This window comes from Aspergillus aculeatus (genome assembly GCF_001890905.1).
Source record: "Aspergillus aculeatus ATCC 16872 unplaced genomic scaffold ASPACscaffold_9, whole genome shotgun sequence".
Taxonomy (NCBI): domain Eukaryota; kingdom Fungi; phylum Ascomycota; class Eurotiomycetes; order Eurotiales; family Aspergillaceae; genus Aspergillus; species Aspergillus aculeatus.
The window spans coordinates 1482694-1498092 of record NW_017962984.1 but is presented as its reverse complement, the minus strand read 5'-3'; the positions used below and the strand labels follow the sequence as shown (position 1 = coordinate 1498092).

The window sequence follows — 15399 nt, the reverse complement described above, 5'->3', positions numbered from 1 at the left end:
CCGCACACTATTTGTCCGATGCGCTAAACGGTCGAACTCTATGCTCCGCCAGGCCGTCCGAGGAGCTCGGTGGTACCAACATGTGGCCCGCAGAGGGCCGGGGGCCTTTTCCCCGGTAGCACCACGTTACCTTCACTACGGCGGGCCCAATGACAAAATCAACTTCTTCGAAAAAGCAACACCGGGAAGCAAGCATATCAGGAAAGTCGACCCCGAGGCCGATGACCGCGCCGAACGAGAAGAGGTGGAGGCCGAGTTGGCCAAGTTAGACAAAGAGTTAGAAATCCTGAAGGAGGGCCCGTTCGGTCCCAATAGCCCGTTCATTCGCGAGCTGCCGGAGAAGGAGCGAGCGATTGCGCTCGAAGTTATCCGAAAACACGAGGCGGAGAAGGGCCCTTCCAAACCCCAACCTTGGTTCGATGAAGTCTTTGATGAGGGGCTTGACGACATGCTGAAGGAAGAGTTTCAGGGTATGGCCGAGGAGGAGGAAAATTGGTACTCGAACCCTGATGGCAAGGGATCCCGCAAAGAGGTCGTTCGGAAGTCTTACGAGATCATACCAGATGAAACAGAACATCGTCCATACATTGAAAAATTCAATCAGACCTTGAAATCCGTCGCGAAAGAAACGCGGGATGAGCGAGGAATACAGGAAGTATGGAAGTGGTATCGTCGCTGCAAACGCATTGTCCCTGGCTTCTTGAAATCGATACCGAAAGAAGCCTGGACGCTATTGTGGGATTCGCAAGCGCACCAGAGTCTACCGGGGTCCCAGGTCGCGACGCACATCCAGACCCTTGCTGAAGATGCCATTTCTGTTGGCTTTCCTCTTTCGACACGACGAATCATCTCGTTTATCGAAGCACTTCATGTCACGGGGAAGACAGGAGATGCCCTGGAACAGTGGGAAGCCCACCAGACCGGGCTTTGCCAGACGAAAGAGGACCTGGAAGCGTATTGGACCTTGGGGGTACAGCTGTTTTCGGCGGAAGGCAATCCTCAGCGAGCGCAGGATATTGCCCTAGCATTCCTCGCAAATGATTCATCCCGTCAGCCTCGGATCCTCATTCCTATCATAACAGCATGGGCTGAAAAGCCCGGGAAAGAGGCAGAGGCCAAGGCGTGGGCGTTGTATCTCCAGCTCAAAGCCTTCCGCGATCACCAAATGACGATGAACGACTACGACTCCGTCAGCATCGGTCTGCTTAAAGCTGGCAGGCTGGGCCTGGCCATAGCCGTGTTCAAAGACATGATGGTGACCGGGCGTGATCCGGCGAATGACTCAACCGCACTCTATAAGGCGGCCCTTGGCCTGGCTGGCAGTCTTCAAGCGTCGAGCGTCTCGGAGGAAGAGGTGAACAGGGTGTCATTATCGACCTTGACTCTTCTGCCCCGACAATTTCAGAATCGTTTTTTCTACGCCAGTTGGATGAAGAAGCTTATAGGCATGGGTGAGGTGGACTCTGCAGCACTCGTAGTTGAGCTGATGTACGAAAGAGGCATCCATCCGGATCCCAAACATCTCAACGGTCTTGTTGCAGCTTGGCTGCGGGACGGGGATGCCGCGTCACGGGAAAAAGCCGAATGCCTAGGATGGGCGATGGTTCAGCGACGAATTGATTCGGCTTGGGCTCGAATCAATGCAGGAGGGGAAGCACCCAAGGTCGATGTCGATCAGGACATGGACAGCACTCGCATACCGAAGTTCATGCAGCGCCCCATGCCCAGTGCTACTATTGAGACCTTTTCGATCCTCCTTCTTCACTACACTCGAAGGAGCGACGAAGACATGGTCAAATACCTGATCAAATGTCTAGGCGATGCGCGCCTTCAGCCCAATTCGTACTTCATGAACCACCTTCTCTACGCGGAACTTCGGAAACAAGACATACAGGCCCTGTGGCAGAAATATCAATCGTTGTGCACCGTGACACGACCGGACCTCGAGACTTTCGCCTGCTTATGGGATTGCGGCAAGCTCCAGTACGACCGTAGCCGGACCGCCTTTGTGGCCGGCTTCCCCAGCGCTCGCGTTCTCTTCTCGGAAATGGTACGGTGGTTCGCTCAGCTCCCGGCCCGCGGTCAGTCACTCGCACGGGAAGAATTCTCCAAGGAGTTATACGACCAGATCATCCGTTGCTTCTGCCTATCCAGGGACCTCCCGGGCACGCTCGTCGCTCTCCACGCGATGCGCGCCACCTTCGGCTTTGCTCCGGATGCAACCACCGCCAGGATCATCGTTCTTCAGGTGGCCCGCATGGCCGGCGTCCCGGCCGACACACCCAAACGTCGTCTCCGCCGCCTTTCCAGCACCCCCAAAAGCAAGGAGAGTGTCGCGCATGTGCAGACACTGGTGCAGCTCCTGAATAACCGTAAGACGGCCGCGCTCGAGGCCCGGGGTCAAACGTTGCAGGGGCTGGAACTGGTCGAGCAAGAGCAGTACCAGCTGGAGATCATGGTTGAGCTTCTGCGTGCGGTAATGAACCGAATCTCCAACAACCCGAGTCTCGTTGAATCGCAAATCAGGTCGGTGTCAGACGAGATGGCAGTGTCCGGGATTGATCTGGGGTCGGCAATGGAGGGCGATAGCCAACTGTTGTGAAGTTGTCCGAAAAGCGTGTTTACCCGCGATATTTGGCGCCTACCTTGGAATATGGCTTGCAGCGTTAGTATAGATGGCGTTTTGGGGGAGGTTCTCATCGGTCTCGTTTCGTGTATATATAAAATGGTTCTAGTATGTTGTAAAACGGATGAACATTTCCTCTCTTGGGGCTGGTGTATCTTGATGTAACAAAAGAATCTTTTCTTTTCCCACTCAATGGGAAATACAGCGCGACCAATGGACTTCGATCAGAAGTGAAACCGGGACATAACCTTGTTCAAGAACAGCACTTAATATCACCACACCGGGAGAGAGAAAAAAAAAAGTCGAAAAGTTCACACTGAAAGCAGCCCAATCCCATACAGACACATGGAACCTCGTCTACTTCTTTCCTTGCTCATCCGCCTCGACCAACACTCCATCATCATCACTGCTTCCCGCCACGGAAGGCGGCGCCCCGGACGACGATTCGGGGGTCTTGATCGCCGGCGTGGAGGAATTCGGCGTGGCGGCACCACTCGTAGCGGTCGGGGTCGTAGGGGTAGCAGCAGCAGGAGCGGCGGGGGCAGAGGACTCGGATTGTTTCCTCGAGGGCGTCGCATTCGCCGCCTCAGCATCCAGCTCTTTCATAAACTCCTCCTGAGTGTTCGCCCTCTTCTTCTCCCACCACTTGCGCTCCTCCTCGAGCTTAGCCTGCTCCTTCTCCATGCGTTCCCGGTAGAGATCATTATTCAGCATCTCGTTGGCCGACTGAAAGATCGTCTGACCCCAGCCGGGAACGTACGCATTCGCCTAGATCCGAACGTGTCAACCCGACTCTCTACTCATACCAAAAAAAAATAGGAAAACCAATTTAAGACAAAACGAAAGGGGAGGGAAGAGAAAAAAAAGGAAAAGAAGAACAAACCTCAGCAACAACATCCCGCACCTCCTCCTCCATCTCCTTTTCCGCGCGTGTGAACCGTTGCCAGAGATCATCCCCCACACTGCCGCGCTGCAACAACATGGCCAGGGCCTGCTTCTGCGATCTCAATTGCATGACGCGCTTGATGTCCTCGATCGCGCGGCGCAGCAACGCCGCCTTCAGTACCGACTCCGGCACCGCGGGGCCCTTCTTCTCCTTGCCGCTGTCCTTCGGGGGGTCGAGGTGGAGCAGGTTAAAATAGATATCGCGTTGCACGTGGGCGGGGAACCATGGCTCCAGGGAGAATGCCTTCGCTGTTGGCGGGTTGGCAGTCAGTAAAGATTCGCGCGGGTGTGTAGGAGAGCTCTGGTTGCAGTGAAATGTCTAGGAAGGGGGGAGCTGGGTTTGTGGTGGTTTGGAGGGCTAGGGAAGAGATGGATGATGCATCATGACCGTCAATACGTACTGGCTTTGCGCTTGCGGTAGAGAGAGGAGAATGTCGCGAGAGAGCCGAGTAGAACGCCCAGGTAGGCAAACGGCACCGCGAGGGAGATCCAGTCCACCATCTTGAAGAGTATGTTGTGTATAATCGTGGTAAACAATTGGAACGAGTGGGTGTGGTTTTGAAGCCACGCGGAAGCAGAAGGCGGAATGGATCAATGTAAGTTACTAGTAACTTAGGTAAGGAAAAATAGTTAAGTTAAGCTAAAGGCCAGGCTGGTGTCTTGGCCGTGTCACATGTCTGGACCCTTTATCGATAAGCAATAGTTGATTGACCACAACATTTCTATCTACATATAAAAATAATGCTACTGAGTACGACAGCACGAATACCTTCCAGAGATATTACAGCTGCACTACTACCTAAAGAGTCTGATCAGGCAACCCAATAAACGAAGCCTGCACCGCCCCGGTATGATGAAACCAATCAATGCGAGAACCCATAACCAAGCCAGGTATGATTCAGCCATGCAAAGGGAACAGAAGCTTGTAAACCACTGAAAAGCCGACGGCGGCATCTGCCATACAGCCTATTACATAAAACCATTGTCACTTCAAAGAGGTATCCCTAGAACCAAACCGCGCACGAGACGAAACTAAATGAGAAGAAACGAGAAATAAATCCACATCGGAGTGTAGCCAGCCGGTCCTGAGAATAGGGCCTACGAGTGATACGCAGACTCGCCCAGGAGTTCTTTCGTCTTCTGGCTGATGGGCCCAATCTCTTGCATAGCCAACATGTCTTCCAGAACGTCGTTGAACGTGTCGCGAATTCCAGCAGCTACTCTGCTGCGATTCCATTCGCTGCGCGATTGCCAGAGATAGTCCATCAGATTCGTGTTGATCTGCTCCAACTGCTCCACGCTGCAGCCGCTCGTTCTCTGCGTAAGCTGATTGTGCAAACTCTGAACGTACTCCTGATCCAAAATCAACTTAGGTGAAAGGTCTTCATTATTCAGCAAAGATTGCAGGTTTGCCGGCACATGAGCGGAGTGCTTGCCAGCAGTCTCGAACAGAGGAACTGGAGGCTGGGCGCGTTGCTGAGATGCCCCTCCGTTGTCAATATGAACCAAATCAGCATACCCACCCTGGAGGCGTGGTGAAGGCTGGCTGCTGTCTCCTTGCTGTGTGTCCGGCAGGTGTTCTTCCTGGGACACACGATCGGGGTACTGTGTAAGATCCGGGAACTCATGTCGGATCCCGTGACCAGTCACAGGACTATGCAAGTGGTTTTGCGGGATTGACGATTGCTCCGATGACTTTTTGTCGGACGTTGTCTGCGTGGTAGACGCCTCATTGGTGTAGTCATGGGGTTGAGATCCAGGTGCTAAGGGGGTAACAGGCCCTTTTTGAGAAAAGCTGGAGATGCCGGATTCACGTCGGACCTGCTGTGAAGGTGCTGTATGGGAATATGCTGGCTTTGGCTGTGCAGAGGGCCCGAATGAACTGGTTTGTGTGTCGCGCCCTGTCGACTGATCCGAGGTTGTCATGTATGTATCCCCATCGCCATCAGCCTGATAGTCGTGGGAGCCGTTGCTTGTGACTGCTTGCGTGCTGAGGTCGTTCAGATCCGAGCCACCACCGTGGTGAAAGCCGTTTGTGAAGCTCACCGTCGATGGTCGTGTAGGCGTTACTGGCCTTCCTGTGTCTTTGGGCCCGAGGTCAGGGAACGATTCTCCGAGAACAACGGGACCACTTGATGGACCAGACTCGGTATTTCCGTGTGGAACCAAGTTAGCGGTCAGCCGTCCGACAAAGCCCCCTTCGTCTTCCTCTGCTGCCTTTCGAGCCCGTTCCAGCGCGATCTTTTCTCTCTCTAACTCCCGGACATAGACACCCTCGCACTCGGCAACAAGGGCCGGTTCGGCCTGCTCGATGGTAGCGATGTCAACCTCGACATTGGACAAGAGCTCATTGGCCCTGAGCAGCCTTTCTTGTTCACCTAACTGCCGCGCGTCCTTCGCCAACCGTTTGATATCCGCTAAAAAGTCCTTCGGTCGTTTGTAGTACCCGTTGGAAAGCCGTTTCTCGATAGTCACGATCTCCAGGTTGTAGAAGAATTTGCCCGATACCGTTTCACGTAGTCCGGGAACGCCGTGCTTGTCGAAAGCCTTCTCGAACGGTCGGAAGGTAGTCCGTTGTTCGATTGGCAGATCACTGGTAACAATACTCGGATTTTCTTCCTCCCAGAGGTACCGGATCTGAGACTCGTCAATCACGCCCGTTCTGAATCTCTTGTACTTCTTAATTTGATCCATGATAGGCTGAATCCGAATCTTCAGGAGATTGAGGGTCTGGTAATCCTTCTTCTTCTGGGCCTTGAGCTGCTCCTTGCTTGGCGGGGTGGCAGCCTTGGGCGGCGGTGGAGGCGCGATCTCCAACGTTTCAAGCTCCCGGCGCTTGCGATTTTCGGGATCAGGAAAGTGGGCTGGAGACGTCTTGATGTAGTCGATTACCTTGGTAAAATACTCATAACGTGCATCATTGCCTGGCGCCTTGAGGTCAAAGAAATTCTTTTTGGAGTACCCGAACAGGTTTCTCATCAGTCCATTGTCCAATTCCTCGCTATTCGACTCTTGAACGCCCAATAGCAACACCGGATCTGTGGGAGGAACCGATCGAAGTAGCCCCAAGAAAGTGGCAATCACAGCCTGCCCAACAGTTTCAGACCAAGTGTGGATGTTGGGAATATAGATCACGCTGGGCTTATGTCTCTTCACTTCAGCAAAAAGCTGTATGATGGCAGCCTCAGGAGATCGAGTGGAATCGCTGAGAAGGGTTGGAAGGTCAAATGCCTGAACGTGCAGACCTTCGAAGTGGTGCAGAAGGGCTCCTGCCAGATACTGCTGACCCATACCCAGCGGACCGCGAAGTAGCAGTCTAGGCCTGAAGACTCGTGACCTGTCGAACTCTTGCTGCAATTGTTCGCGCTGGAAGCCACCCCCAGCGGGCTCCTCAAATTGTGCCTCTTCCAACGCAGTGAGTCGCTTTCTCTGCGGTAGGATCTCAGACACCAGGCTCTCAATTTCAGCAAGCGGTGCACGCAGTAAAGGTTCAACCGACTTGGGCAATGGTGAAGCGCCGGAGGAGGTCGATCGCTCCGACGAGGGAACCATCTTCTTGATTGCTAGCATGAAATCTTTCGGTGCGACATCGATAGTTTTCGGGTCGATGACAAGTTTCTGATTAGACTTGTAAATTTGGGGATACCGTCTCTGCACCGCATTTAAGGCGGCTTCCGTGCAAAGAGCTCGTAAATCAGCTCCTCCATAGCCCTTGGTAATCTCTGCAAGCTCGTCCTTGATATTATCCGGAAGCGGCGGTTCCCAGCCTTTTGTGTGGATATCTAGAATGGAACGTCGCCCGTCTTTATTCGGCAAAGGGAAGTAGAATTCGCGATCAAATCGACCGGGCCGGCGAAGCGCAGGGTCAATCGAGTCCGGTCGATTCGTAGCTCCGATGACAATCACTTGACCACGACCATCCATTCCATCCATCAACGCCAACAGAGTGGAGACAATTGAGGCATGGATTTGTTCCTGTTTGCTTGACCGAACAGGTGCCAGACCTAGGTAAGAGGTTGGTCAAATCATGAAGCTACACGGTTGCGTCTGGATAAAAAGCAATCTGACTTACCATCAATCTCATCGAAAAAGATTATACTGGGTTGTGTCTTGCGAGCCTCCTCAAAGAGAAGCCGAAGCTGACGTTCTGCTTCACCCACCCATTTACTCAAGGCATCGGCTCCCTTTCTCATGTAGAAAGTGACCTTGCGACCATTCGAGCTGACACTGTTAGCGAGAGCTCTTGCCAACAGGGTCTTTCCTGTGCCGGGAGGTCCATGGAAAAGGACACCACGAGGGGGCACGATGTGGAAACGCTGAAATATCTCCGGGTACAGCAGTGGCAGAGAGACCATCTCTTTCAACTGGTCAATGTGTCCTTGTAGGCCTCCCACACTATCGAAGTTGACGTTCATATCTACCCCCAGTGGATCCGCATCGGCCAGGGTCTGTTTATCTTTGACTTTCCCGAGATTCGCAGGGGTGCCCGAGAGGCCCTGCGCGGCGTCATTGCCATGAGTTTGACCGACAAGACCAGCTCCGGGTAGTCCAGGTGCCGAAAATGACCCACTGATCCCAGTCTTAGGATGCTGCATAACCTCATCATCACTGCTATCGCTGTCCACACCCCCCGTCGCAGCGGGTGCTCCAGGAGGACCCAATATCGCAGATGGCCCGCCACCTCCGAAAGGCCCGTAAGTGGGAAACAGAGTACGCTGCCAACTGCCGCCACCCCCTCCGCGGCCCCGACGCGAAGGCGATTCATTGATCTCGTTCTCAGCTTCTTCGATGGGCAGGATGAGATCCGGGCGAATGATACGGTAGTCGACATCTTTCCGACTGCGTCGAGGTTTCTCGTAGACAATCTCAGGTTGTACTCGACGGCGAGACCGACTTCCTCGCAGGTCTTCCAATTCTTCGGCTAGCTCCTCGGCAATATCAGCTCCTGCCTCCGACTGGCCACGTGATCGAGACGCCCTTTTGCGCAAGCCAGGACGACGACCAGTAGTGCTGTAGTCGTCATCATCGTCATCACGAGCTTGGCTGGCTTTGCGCGGAGAAGCGTTCGACTTGCCGGAGTGGGAAACTTCGTCATCGTCGTTTGAATCTTCTTCGGGTTCGAAATCACTTTCCTCTTCCCGACGCTTGCGTTGAAAGCTGTTGGGTTTCTTGCGACTAGATCGACGTGGTTCCTCCTCTTGGTCTTCCTGGGGCTGGTCGACTTCATCTTCCGCTGGCTGACCCCGAATTGGTCTCAATCTCCTTCTGGTGATTGGCCCTTCCTCATCGTCTTCGTCGTTTCCATCCTCCTCAACGCCAGCCTTTGCATCGCCATTCTCGGATTCAGGAACGAAGCCTTCATCCTCACCTTCTCCATCATCCTCATTCTGGGTGGGATTTGGTACAGCTCCCTCAAAACTGACTTGAACATCGCTCTCCAAGATTTCAAGCTGCGAGCCTTTGATTTCGGTGGTCGTTTCGTCAATGACCTCCTCTTCCTCCTGCTTCGTAAGAAATTCGCCTTCCTCTTCCTCGTCTAGCACAGGTATGCGTTTCGATGCCCTGGAACCCCGTCGAAGCCTGCTTTCCATCTCCGGACTCTGAGTTCCTCGCTCGACAGTCTCCATGTGACGACCTGAGTTCGTAAGGGCGTAGATATCCTCCGACGGATCTCGCGTACGTCTCGTCACCCGGCGAGTGCCTTGAAAATTGTCTAGTGGCGCCTGCGCTTGTCGTTTGAGTGCGTTACCAACCTTCAGCTTGACAACAGTACTTTTGCGCTTCTTCGGGGATGTTTGTACGTCAGCTTCATCGTCGTCTGGGGTGTCATCTTCGATACTGCTGGTATCGCCTTCGTTATAGACCGGTCGATTAGTAGCGGCTCGTCTAGCAACTAGGCCTCTGGCATTCCGTTGGGCATTTTCGTCATCCTCTTCCTCCGATTCTTCAAAGGAAACCTCGTCCTCACTGAAAATATCGTCGTCATCTGAGATGATGTCGTCGTCCGAACCGCGACGGGCTCGTTTCTTTGCAGGCTTGGATTTCTTCTTCGACTTTGACCGGGAGACGGAGCGTCGAGCCGACCGCGCCGGATGATCACTGTAGTCGTCATCATCCGAGTCTGACTTGTTGGCCATCTCCTCGATGGAGCGTTTGGCACGAGGCATGGTGATGTGTTCGATGGTGTTTCTTGTTGGAGGGGTTGGTGTGTCAGTGCGCCCGATGCTCCAGTAACAATGCGGAAAGGTAGTGAATTGGTCGCGTGGGAAGTAACACTCACTCGGCACAAAACGGCTGTTGGAAGCGTTTCAGTAAAGCCAGTTGATTCAATGTATTGTGCAGCGGACAACAACCCCAGACAAACACCTCAGATTCAATGAGAGGGGAAAGACTGCGGGCTCATGGAACAGCACCAACAAGCAATTGTCCTTGCGCTCACCAAGCAGTAAGCATTGACTATTGGCGGCTACTAAGTTGAACGAAAATCGGCAGAGCCCCGTTTTGCGCCCGCGAGAACCGAGGCAGGTCGTATATATGACGCGCAGTGCAAAGGTGACAGCAACGCGCGAGGTGAATCGATCCCGGAAGAGAAAAAAGAATTGGAGCAAGAAGTAATGCGAGACACCAGAGAGGTCAGAACGCGTCGCATGCAGTCGCTAGGCGGAGCTGGGAGAGGTTGAGAGAACCCAGAGGTCGATGGACAGGGAAAGAAAACAGAATCAAAAGAATGGAAGAACTGAGGCGAAAAGATCCCCTCCGTAAGTTGAGACCTTCCTGTAAAAAGAGGAAACAAGGCAAGTTACTCCGTACCAGGAACGATACCGATCGACAGCATGACGAGAAAGAACAGAAGGAGGGAAGGAAATCAATGAGAAGTGCCGGGTGAAGTGACCGGGGGGTGTGGTATATGGATGTGGGCGGATAGACAAGAGAGACCAGACAGACGGGTGAAGATCGAAGGGCGCGGCGGCAGCAGCAGCAGCAGCAAGCATAGCAACTTGGCAAAGGCAAGACTTGCCTAGCCATACCCAGCCACAGCTGTTCCGTTCCCCGCGCCACAGTTAGGCGCCATCATTAGTCCCTATTTAGGTTTAGTCTCTGACTAGACGGTCTGGGCACGTGCCATCCTCCCGGTCCGCGGTGTCGCCAGACTGCCAGTCACGGTTTGGCGGACCCCAAAAGCGGGCTTTGCAAACCCACCCCTCAAAAATCAACAACAAACCCGCCTTTTGGCTTCTTCAGACTGCCAGCTTCCCCCCCTGCCAATCCACCCCAACTGCCCCAAAAAGGCTTGCATGATCTCGTAGATGTCGCAATATGAATGATGCGGATGGGTTGAGCGTGTTTTCGACGGGATTTTGTCGAATTTTCCGACACCTGTCGCCGGCCCCTTCGGACACGTAGGGAGGAGGAGCTGAGAAAGAGAAGAGCTCACAGATCAGGAACGAGCTTTTGCTTTCCTCCCAGGCCCGCAAAGCTTATCGCTTTTTGACTCTTCCCCGCCTGTTCGCCCTCGCCTAAGTGCCGCCGGGTCCCCCTGCGCCTGATTCGGTCCCAGTTTGCCGCCCTCGCTTGATATCATGTGACTGCTGAGTCAGTCAGTTCTGCTGGAGAGACTTGGGACTAGCCCCATTCGGAACATCTTCCTCATTCGCAGTCAATCCCGCGCTGTTCGAGGTGTATCATCAGACAGCGCACGCACTATCCAAGCTGCAAGCTGGCAACCCTATCTTGCAAATTACATTCAATTCGAAGGCTATCTCTTTCAATCCGATTACCGATCATCCTCTACTGGACTACCACCCAGAATCTTGTAAAAGAAAATGACCATCAATTCTCTCCTAGCCGGCGCTCTTCGCGGCTCAGTACGAGGCCCTACCATCGCCTCCGTCACCCAAAGAACCTTTACCACTACCCGCACCAGACTGAATGCATCAAATGACCCAGCGTCTAGTGCCTACCGAGACGGCGTAAGCGACCACTGGAGCTAACTATCTTCCTCTCCTCATCCACACTTATTTCTCCCAGGCGTTACTTACAGAATTGTAGATGGCCCGGTACAAACTCTTCATCAGCCCCTTTGCCAAAGTCTTCCTGGGCGCCGTCTTCACCTTCCAGGTTCTCCATTGGACGTGGTTGAAGCTTGAGATGGACGAATCCAAGTACGAGAAGAATAGTAAGTTCGAACCCTGGCTCCGCCGTGATATTATTGTATCCTTGTTTGATTACGTTCTATATGGGTCGACCTTGATATTCTGACTAGCGATAGAGGAAGTCACTGCTCTTGAGGAAAAGGCTCGAGAATTGACAGGCACGCAGAAAAAGATGTAAATGCTTGCATGCTTGAGTATTCGGGTCTCGACTGGATCTATTGGAATAGTTAATGGCGCCGTGTTCCTTGCTATCGATTGTACTCTATCCACCTGCATCTGCCATTGTATATACCCCATGCATCAATGTCGCTTCCTACATGGGAATGGTTGAGAATAAAAAGAAAGGTGTTTAGTACTTGTATGTCTGCATCCCTTGATTGATAGGGGTAATTGAGGTCAAGAAGTACACGTTTATCGTATAGAATGCTGCACATAGTTTGGGAAAGAGAAAAGAAACCCGCAGGCATTTATACATCACATCACATAGCACATAAAACTCGACTGGTACCGGGGCAAATATGATCTTTCTCGCTCCTATGAGTTCAACTTCAGTTAACGCATAGCATTTCGATCTGCTCACACGCTTATCGCACAGAACTCTCGAACGTCAACACTGCATATTTCCACTTCCTGGATCAAACGCCGCGGTGACTGACTTTGCACCATAATATCCAGCTTGTCAAAGGGTATGCTGTGGTTGAATCTGTGAGTCGATGCTATAGCTACCTAAATATCCATCGATATATGGTGGCTCCGGATTCGCACATTCGGTCCTGAGAGCTTCACATGGGCCGACATTTGGGGCGGAATAGAGGACCGAGAGTTTCCTCTTCCTCGTGTTTCTGGGACGGCAGGAAAGGCGTGATTGTGATGACGTGGACGGCAGGGAACCCCTCGACTGGTCTGTAGGTCGTTTTCGGGCAGGTTCATCATCATCATCCAGCAGCATCTGATCCTGGTAGGAAGATATGTGTTCGCCCTCTTCCGATCGTCCATCGCTATGTGCACAGTCGCCTCCGCTGTGCTCAGCTATGGTCGGCTCGCTATCGCACCCAGCATCAGCCGACATGGAATCATCTCCTCCGTGTAGTTCCCGATTTCCGGTAAGCTGATCAGATGGAGACACCCAGTCTTCGATGCGCTCGCCTTTCTTGTAATGTTCTGTATCAATGTGGTCGAAGCGCTCATTCCATGCCTCGAGTTCATGGCCCAAGGGGAGGTCTTTCCGACAGAAGCCACACCAAAATGACGCCCGCCCGTCCCGGGAGATGCGACTATCAGAAAGAACCGCTCGGACCTCATCTTCCGCATCCATCTCATGGTGTTTCTTGAGGTGCTGGACGTAAGTTTGCTGGCGGTAGAACAAACGGGCGCACGGTAGGTCCTCTTTGGTAGCGTCCGGTAGTGTACAACGCCAGCTTTTCGAATGAAAGTGCTGTGAGTTTTCATGTCTTTTCCAGTCCTCCTTGCTTCCAAAAGTCTTATTGCAGTGCGAGGAAGTACAAGTGTATGGACGTTCATGACGCTTCTGGTGTTTTCTGGTATCGCAAAGTTAGCTGTCGGTCCACGTCCACATTCACAGAGCCTTGAACATACTTCATCTCACAACGCAACCGCGTCTTCTTGCTGCAGAATTCACACTGAATCCATTTCCTCTGATCGGGATGCACGGCGGAACTTCCCTCCTGAAGTTGGCGACCATATGGATATGGCTCCGAGCTTTGGTTTAGCATGCCCAAGGCGGTCGTCAGAATTGTTTGCAAGATCTCCCGCTTCAGCTTGGCCAACTCGGCCTCCTGCTCTGCAGCACTTTCTGCGTCTTTAGACTGTTGCCCTTGTCGCTGCTGCGTGATATTCATGGATTTTGTCATGGTAGTAATCAAGTTCATGGCTGCTTCAGCTACCATGTCTTCCCTCTTGCCACCTCGAGAGATGTCCGACCGAGCCGCAAAAGTCGTTCGCGGACTTAGTGACCCGTCAAAGCTGAGAGAATCCAGTGGTGGTAGTTCGACAGCCTGTGGACTTGAATGCGCAGGTTTAGGGGTGGCACGGCTGAGACTTGGACGGGCTTGCTCGTCACTAACTGAGCCGGGGGTTGTCGTGTCCAGTTCCGCCCGAGCCCTTTCGCATAGGAGAGAAGGTGGCACTTGAGGATCTTCGGATCTGTCCCGTGACTCGTCAATCATGTCCTGTATCTGTGGACTACTGGCTTCCGAAAGATGATCCATCATCGACGATGCCATCACTTGCGGCTTAAGGCAGTCTTCGTACCACTCCTGGGATCTTCATCGGGGGTTAGCATCGTCAGATATGATTCGCTTCGACACATCGGCACGAGACTCACTTTCTCAGCAGTTCCTCAGCATCTTCATCATTGTGCATCCGAGTAAGGTGCTGGCGGAAGTTATCTAAGCGAGGCCATCTTTTATTCTTGCGAGGGCACTTGACTCCAAAGCACATATACACTACTTTGGGCCCGCGTTCTGGTTCTTGCTTATGGACACACTTCTTATGACGTGCCAGGTCATTGATAGTTCCAAAGCCATCTTTTCGAGTGCAACCTGGCTCATCGCATTTGAACAGCTTTCTGTGTCGGGCTTCGTGCTTGCTGGAGGCTGTTAGCTAGCCAGAAACACGTGCATGGAGTCGGTCAATGGATTTACCGCTTATCAGACGGACATTTCCCAGTCCATTGGCAGTCAGAGTAATCACACTTGATCGCATCAGGACCCAGGAGAGATGGAGACTGCATTCGCTCTAATACATCCATTGGATCTCCATAGGAAGCAGTGTTCAGGTCTAAAACAGATAGCCGTTCATCCTGTTCTAGTTCGAATGGTGCGGAGTAGGGACTGCAAGCTGGGTCGATTGCGTAAGATGCGGCCACTGAGCGAGTGGTGCAACTTTGCGTGCTATACCCTGACTCCGATGGATGGAGACTAGCATATTGGCTGTCGGTCTCAGATGGCGTGCTGTAGTGACCTGTAGAGAGTCTGCGATCGAGGCCAGACCATTGTTGACTTGCCCCTATCGGGGGACACATGAGAGATCCGGCATGGGTTGGTAGGCCGGTCACTTGAAGCGGCGTCCAAACATCTTGATCTGCTGCGAACCGGGCCAGTGGGTACTGGGAAGAGTCGAAGCTCTGAGCAAAGGGAGATGATGCCGGGTCATGACATGGAAAGTACCGGCCGAGGATTGATGTCAGCCGGGGTGGAGGAGCTGCGGAGTCAGAGCCAAATTGGAACCCCCTCGAAGATGCTGAGCTATCGAGGCATATTGCTGGCGGGGTCAGCCCGTCGGATGAGGTATATTTATGTGATGATGTTGGCGTTGCTCGTGAGCCATTGATGCCCCGAAGAATATCATTGGATTCTTCCCAGAGGGTATTGTTTCTGGAGGCCTATGGAGAGGTTCTTTAGTCTGTAAATCCTTCAATAGCGCTATCTGTTTCAAGCAAGACAGGGCGAACGCAAGCATACCCTCATTGTGCTGACTCTGGAAAGCCGAGGCTCTGCCGTGGTCGGTCTGAGGTACAAGAGAATAGCGCAGCGCAGGGGATAGACCAAGCTACTAGGATAAAATTGGGCGGGTAGGTTATATAGACGGGACAAAACAGGATTTTTTTTCGCAACGAAGCTTGTGGGATTCTTGTTAGGGACAAGAAGAGCAGCG

General features: G+C 52.9%; 5 protein-coding genes across 5 annotated transcripts; 2 read left to right on the top strand and 3 right to left on the bottom strand.

Annotated features, from left to right (window-relative positions):
- Positions 1-40: 40 nt before the first annotated feature.
- On the top strand, positions 41-2602 carry ASPACDRAFT_52839 (pentatricopeptide repeat protein; the record flags this gene model as incomplete). The annotated part of the gene is made up of 1 exon (XM_020202662.1): positions 41-2602. The coding sequence occupies one exon, from the start codon at positions 41-43 to the stop codon at positions 2600-2602; it is 2562 nt and encodes an 853-aa protein (XP_020055868.1).
- A 381-nt stretch (positions 2603-2983) lies between these two features.
- Positions 2984-4072, bottom strand: ASPACDRAFT_61293 (Sec63 complex subunit SEC66; the record flags this gene model as incomplete). The annotated part of the gene is made up of 3 exons (XM_020203651.1): positions 2984-3394; positions 3510-3820; positions 3973-4072. The coding sequence occupies 3 exons, from the start codon at positions 4070-4072 to the stop codon at positions 2984-2986; spliced, it is 822 nt and encodes a 273-aa protein (XP_020055867.1).
- Positions 4073-4669: 597 nt separating this feature from the next.
- Positions 4670-9738, bottom strand: ASPACDRAFT_61292 (chromatin segregase YTA7; the record flags this gene model as incomplete). Its single annotated transcript, XM_020203650.1, has 2 exons — positions 4670-7575; positions 7644-9738. The coding sequence occupies 2 exons, from the start codon at positions 9736-9738 to the stop codon at positions 4670-4672; spliced, it is 5001 nt and encodes a 1666-aa protein (XP_020055866.1).
- Positions 9739-11484: 1746 nt separating this feature from the next.
- ASPACDRAFT_79420 (uncharacterized protein) lies at positions 11485-12034 on the top strand. The gene is made up of 3 exons (XM_020205404.1): positions 11485-11541; positions 11621-11747; positions 11841-12034. The coding sequence occupies exons 2-3, from the start codon at positions 11621-11623 to the stop codon at positions 11900-11902; spliced, it is 189 nt and encodes a 62-aa protein (XP_020055865.1). The 5' UTR covers positions 11485-11541; the 3' UTR covers positions 11903-12034.
- Positions 12035-12403: 369 nt separating this feature from the next.
- Positions 12404-15106, bottom strand: ASPACDRAFT_29493 (putative C2H2 finger domain protein; the record flags this gene model as incomplete). Its single annotated transcript, XM_020199645.1, has 4 exons — positions 12404-13262; positions 13321-14007; positions 14069-14332; positions 14388-15106. Coding segments are annotated over 4 exons (2529 nt in total), but the record flags the coding sequence as incomplete, so codon positions are not given.
- Between the last annotated feature and the right edge of the window lie 293 nt (positions 15107-15399).

What these genes read in the sequence shown, in the direction of transcription:
- ASPACDRAFT_79420 (XM_020205404.1), top strand. Translation starts at nt 11,621, where the DNA reads ATGGCCCGGTACAAACTCTTCATCAGCCCCTTTGCCAAAGTCTTCCTG. An exon ending in ATCCAAGTACGAGAAGAATA is followed by an intron (nt 11,748 to 11,840) that starts GTAAGTTCGAAC and finishes GACTAGCGATAG; the next exon opens with AGGAAGTCACTGCTCTTGAG.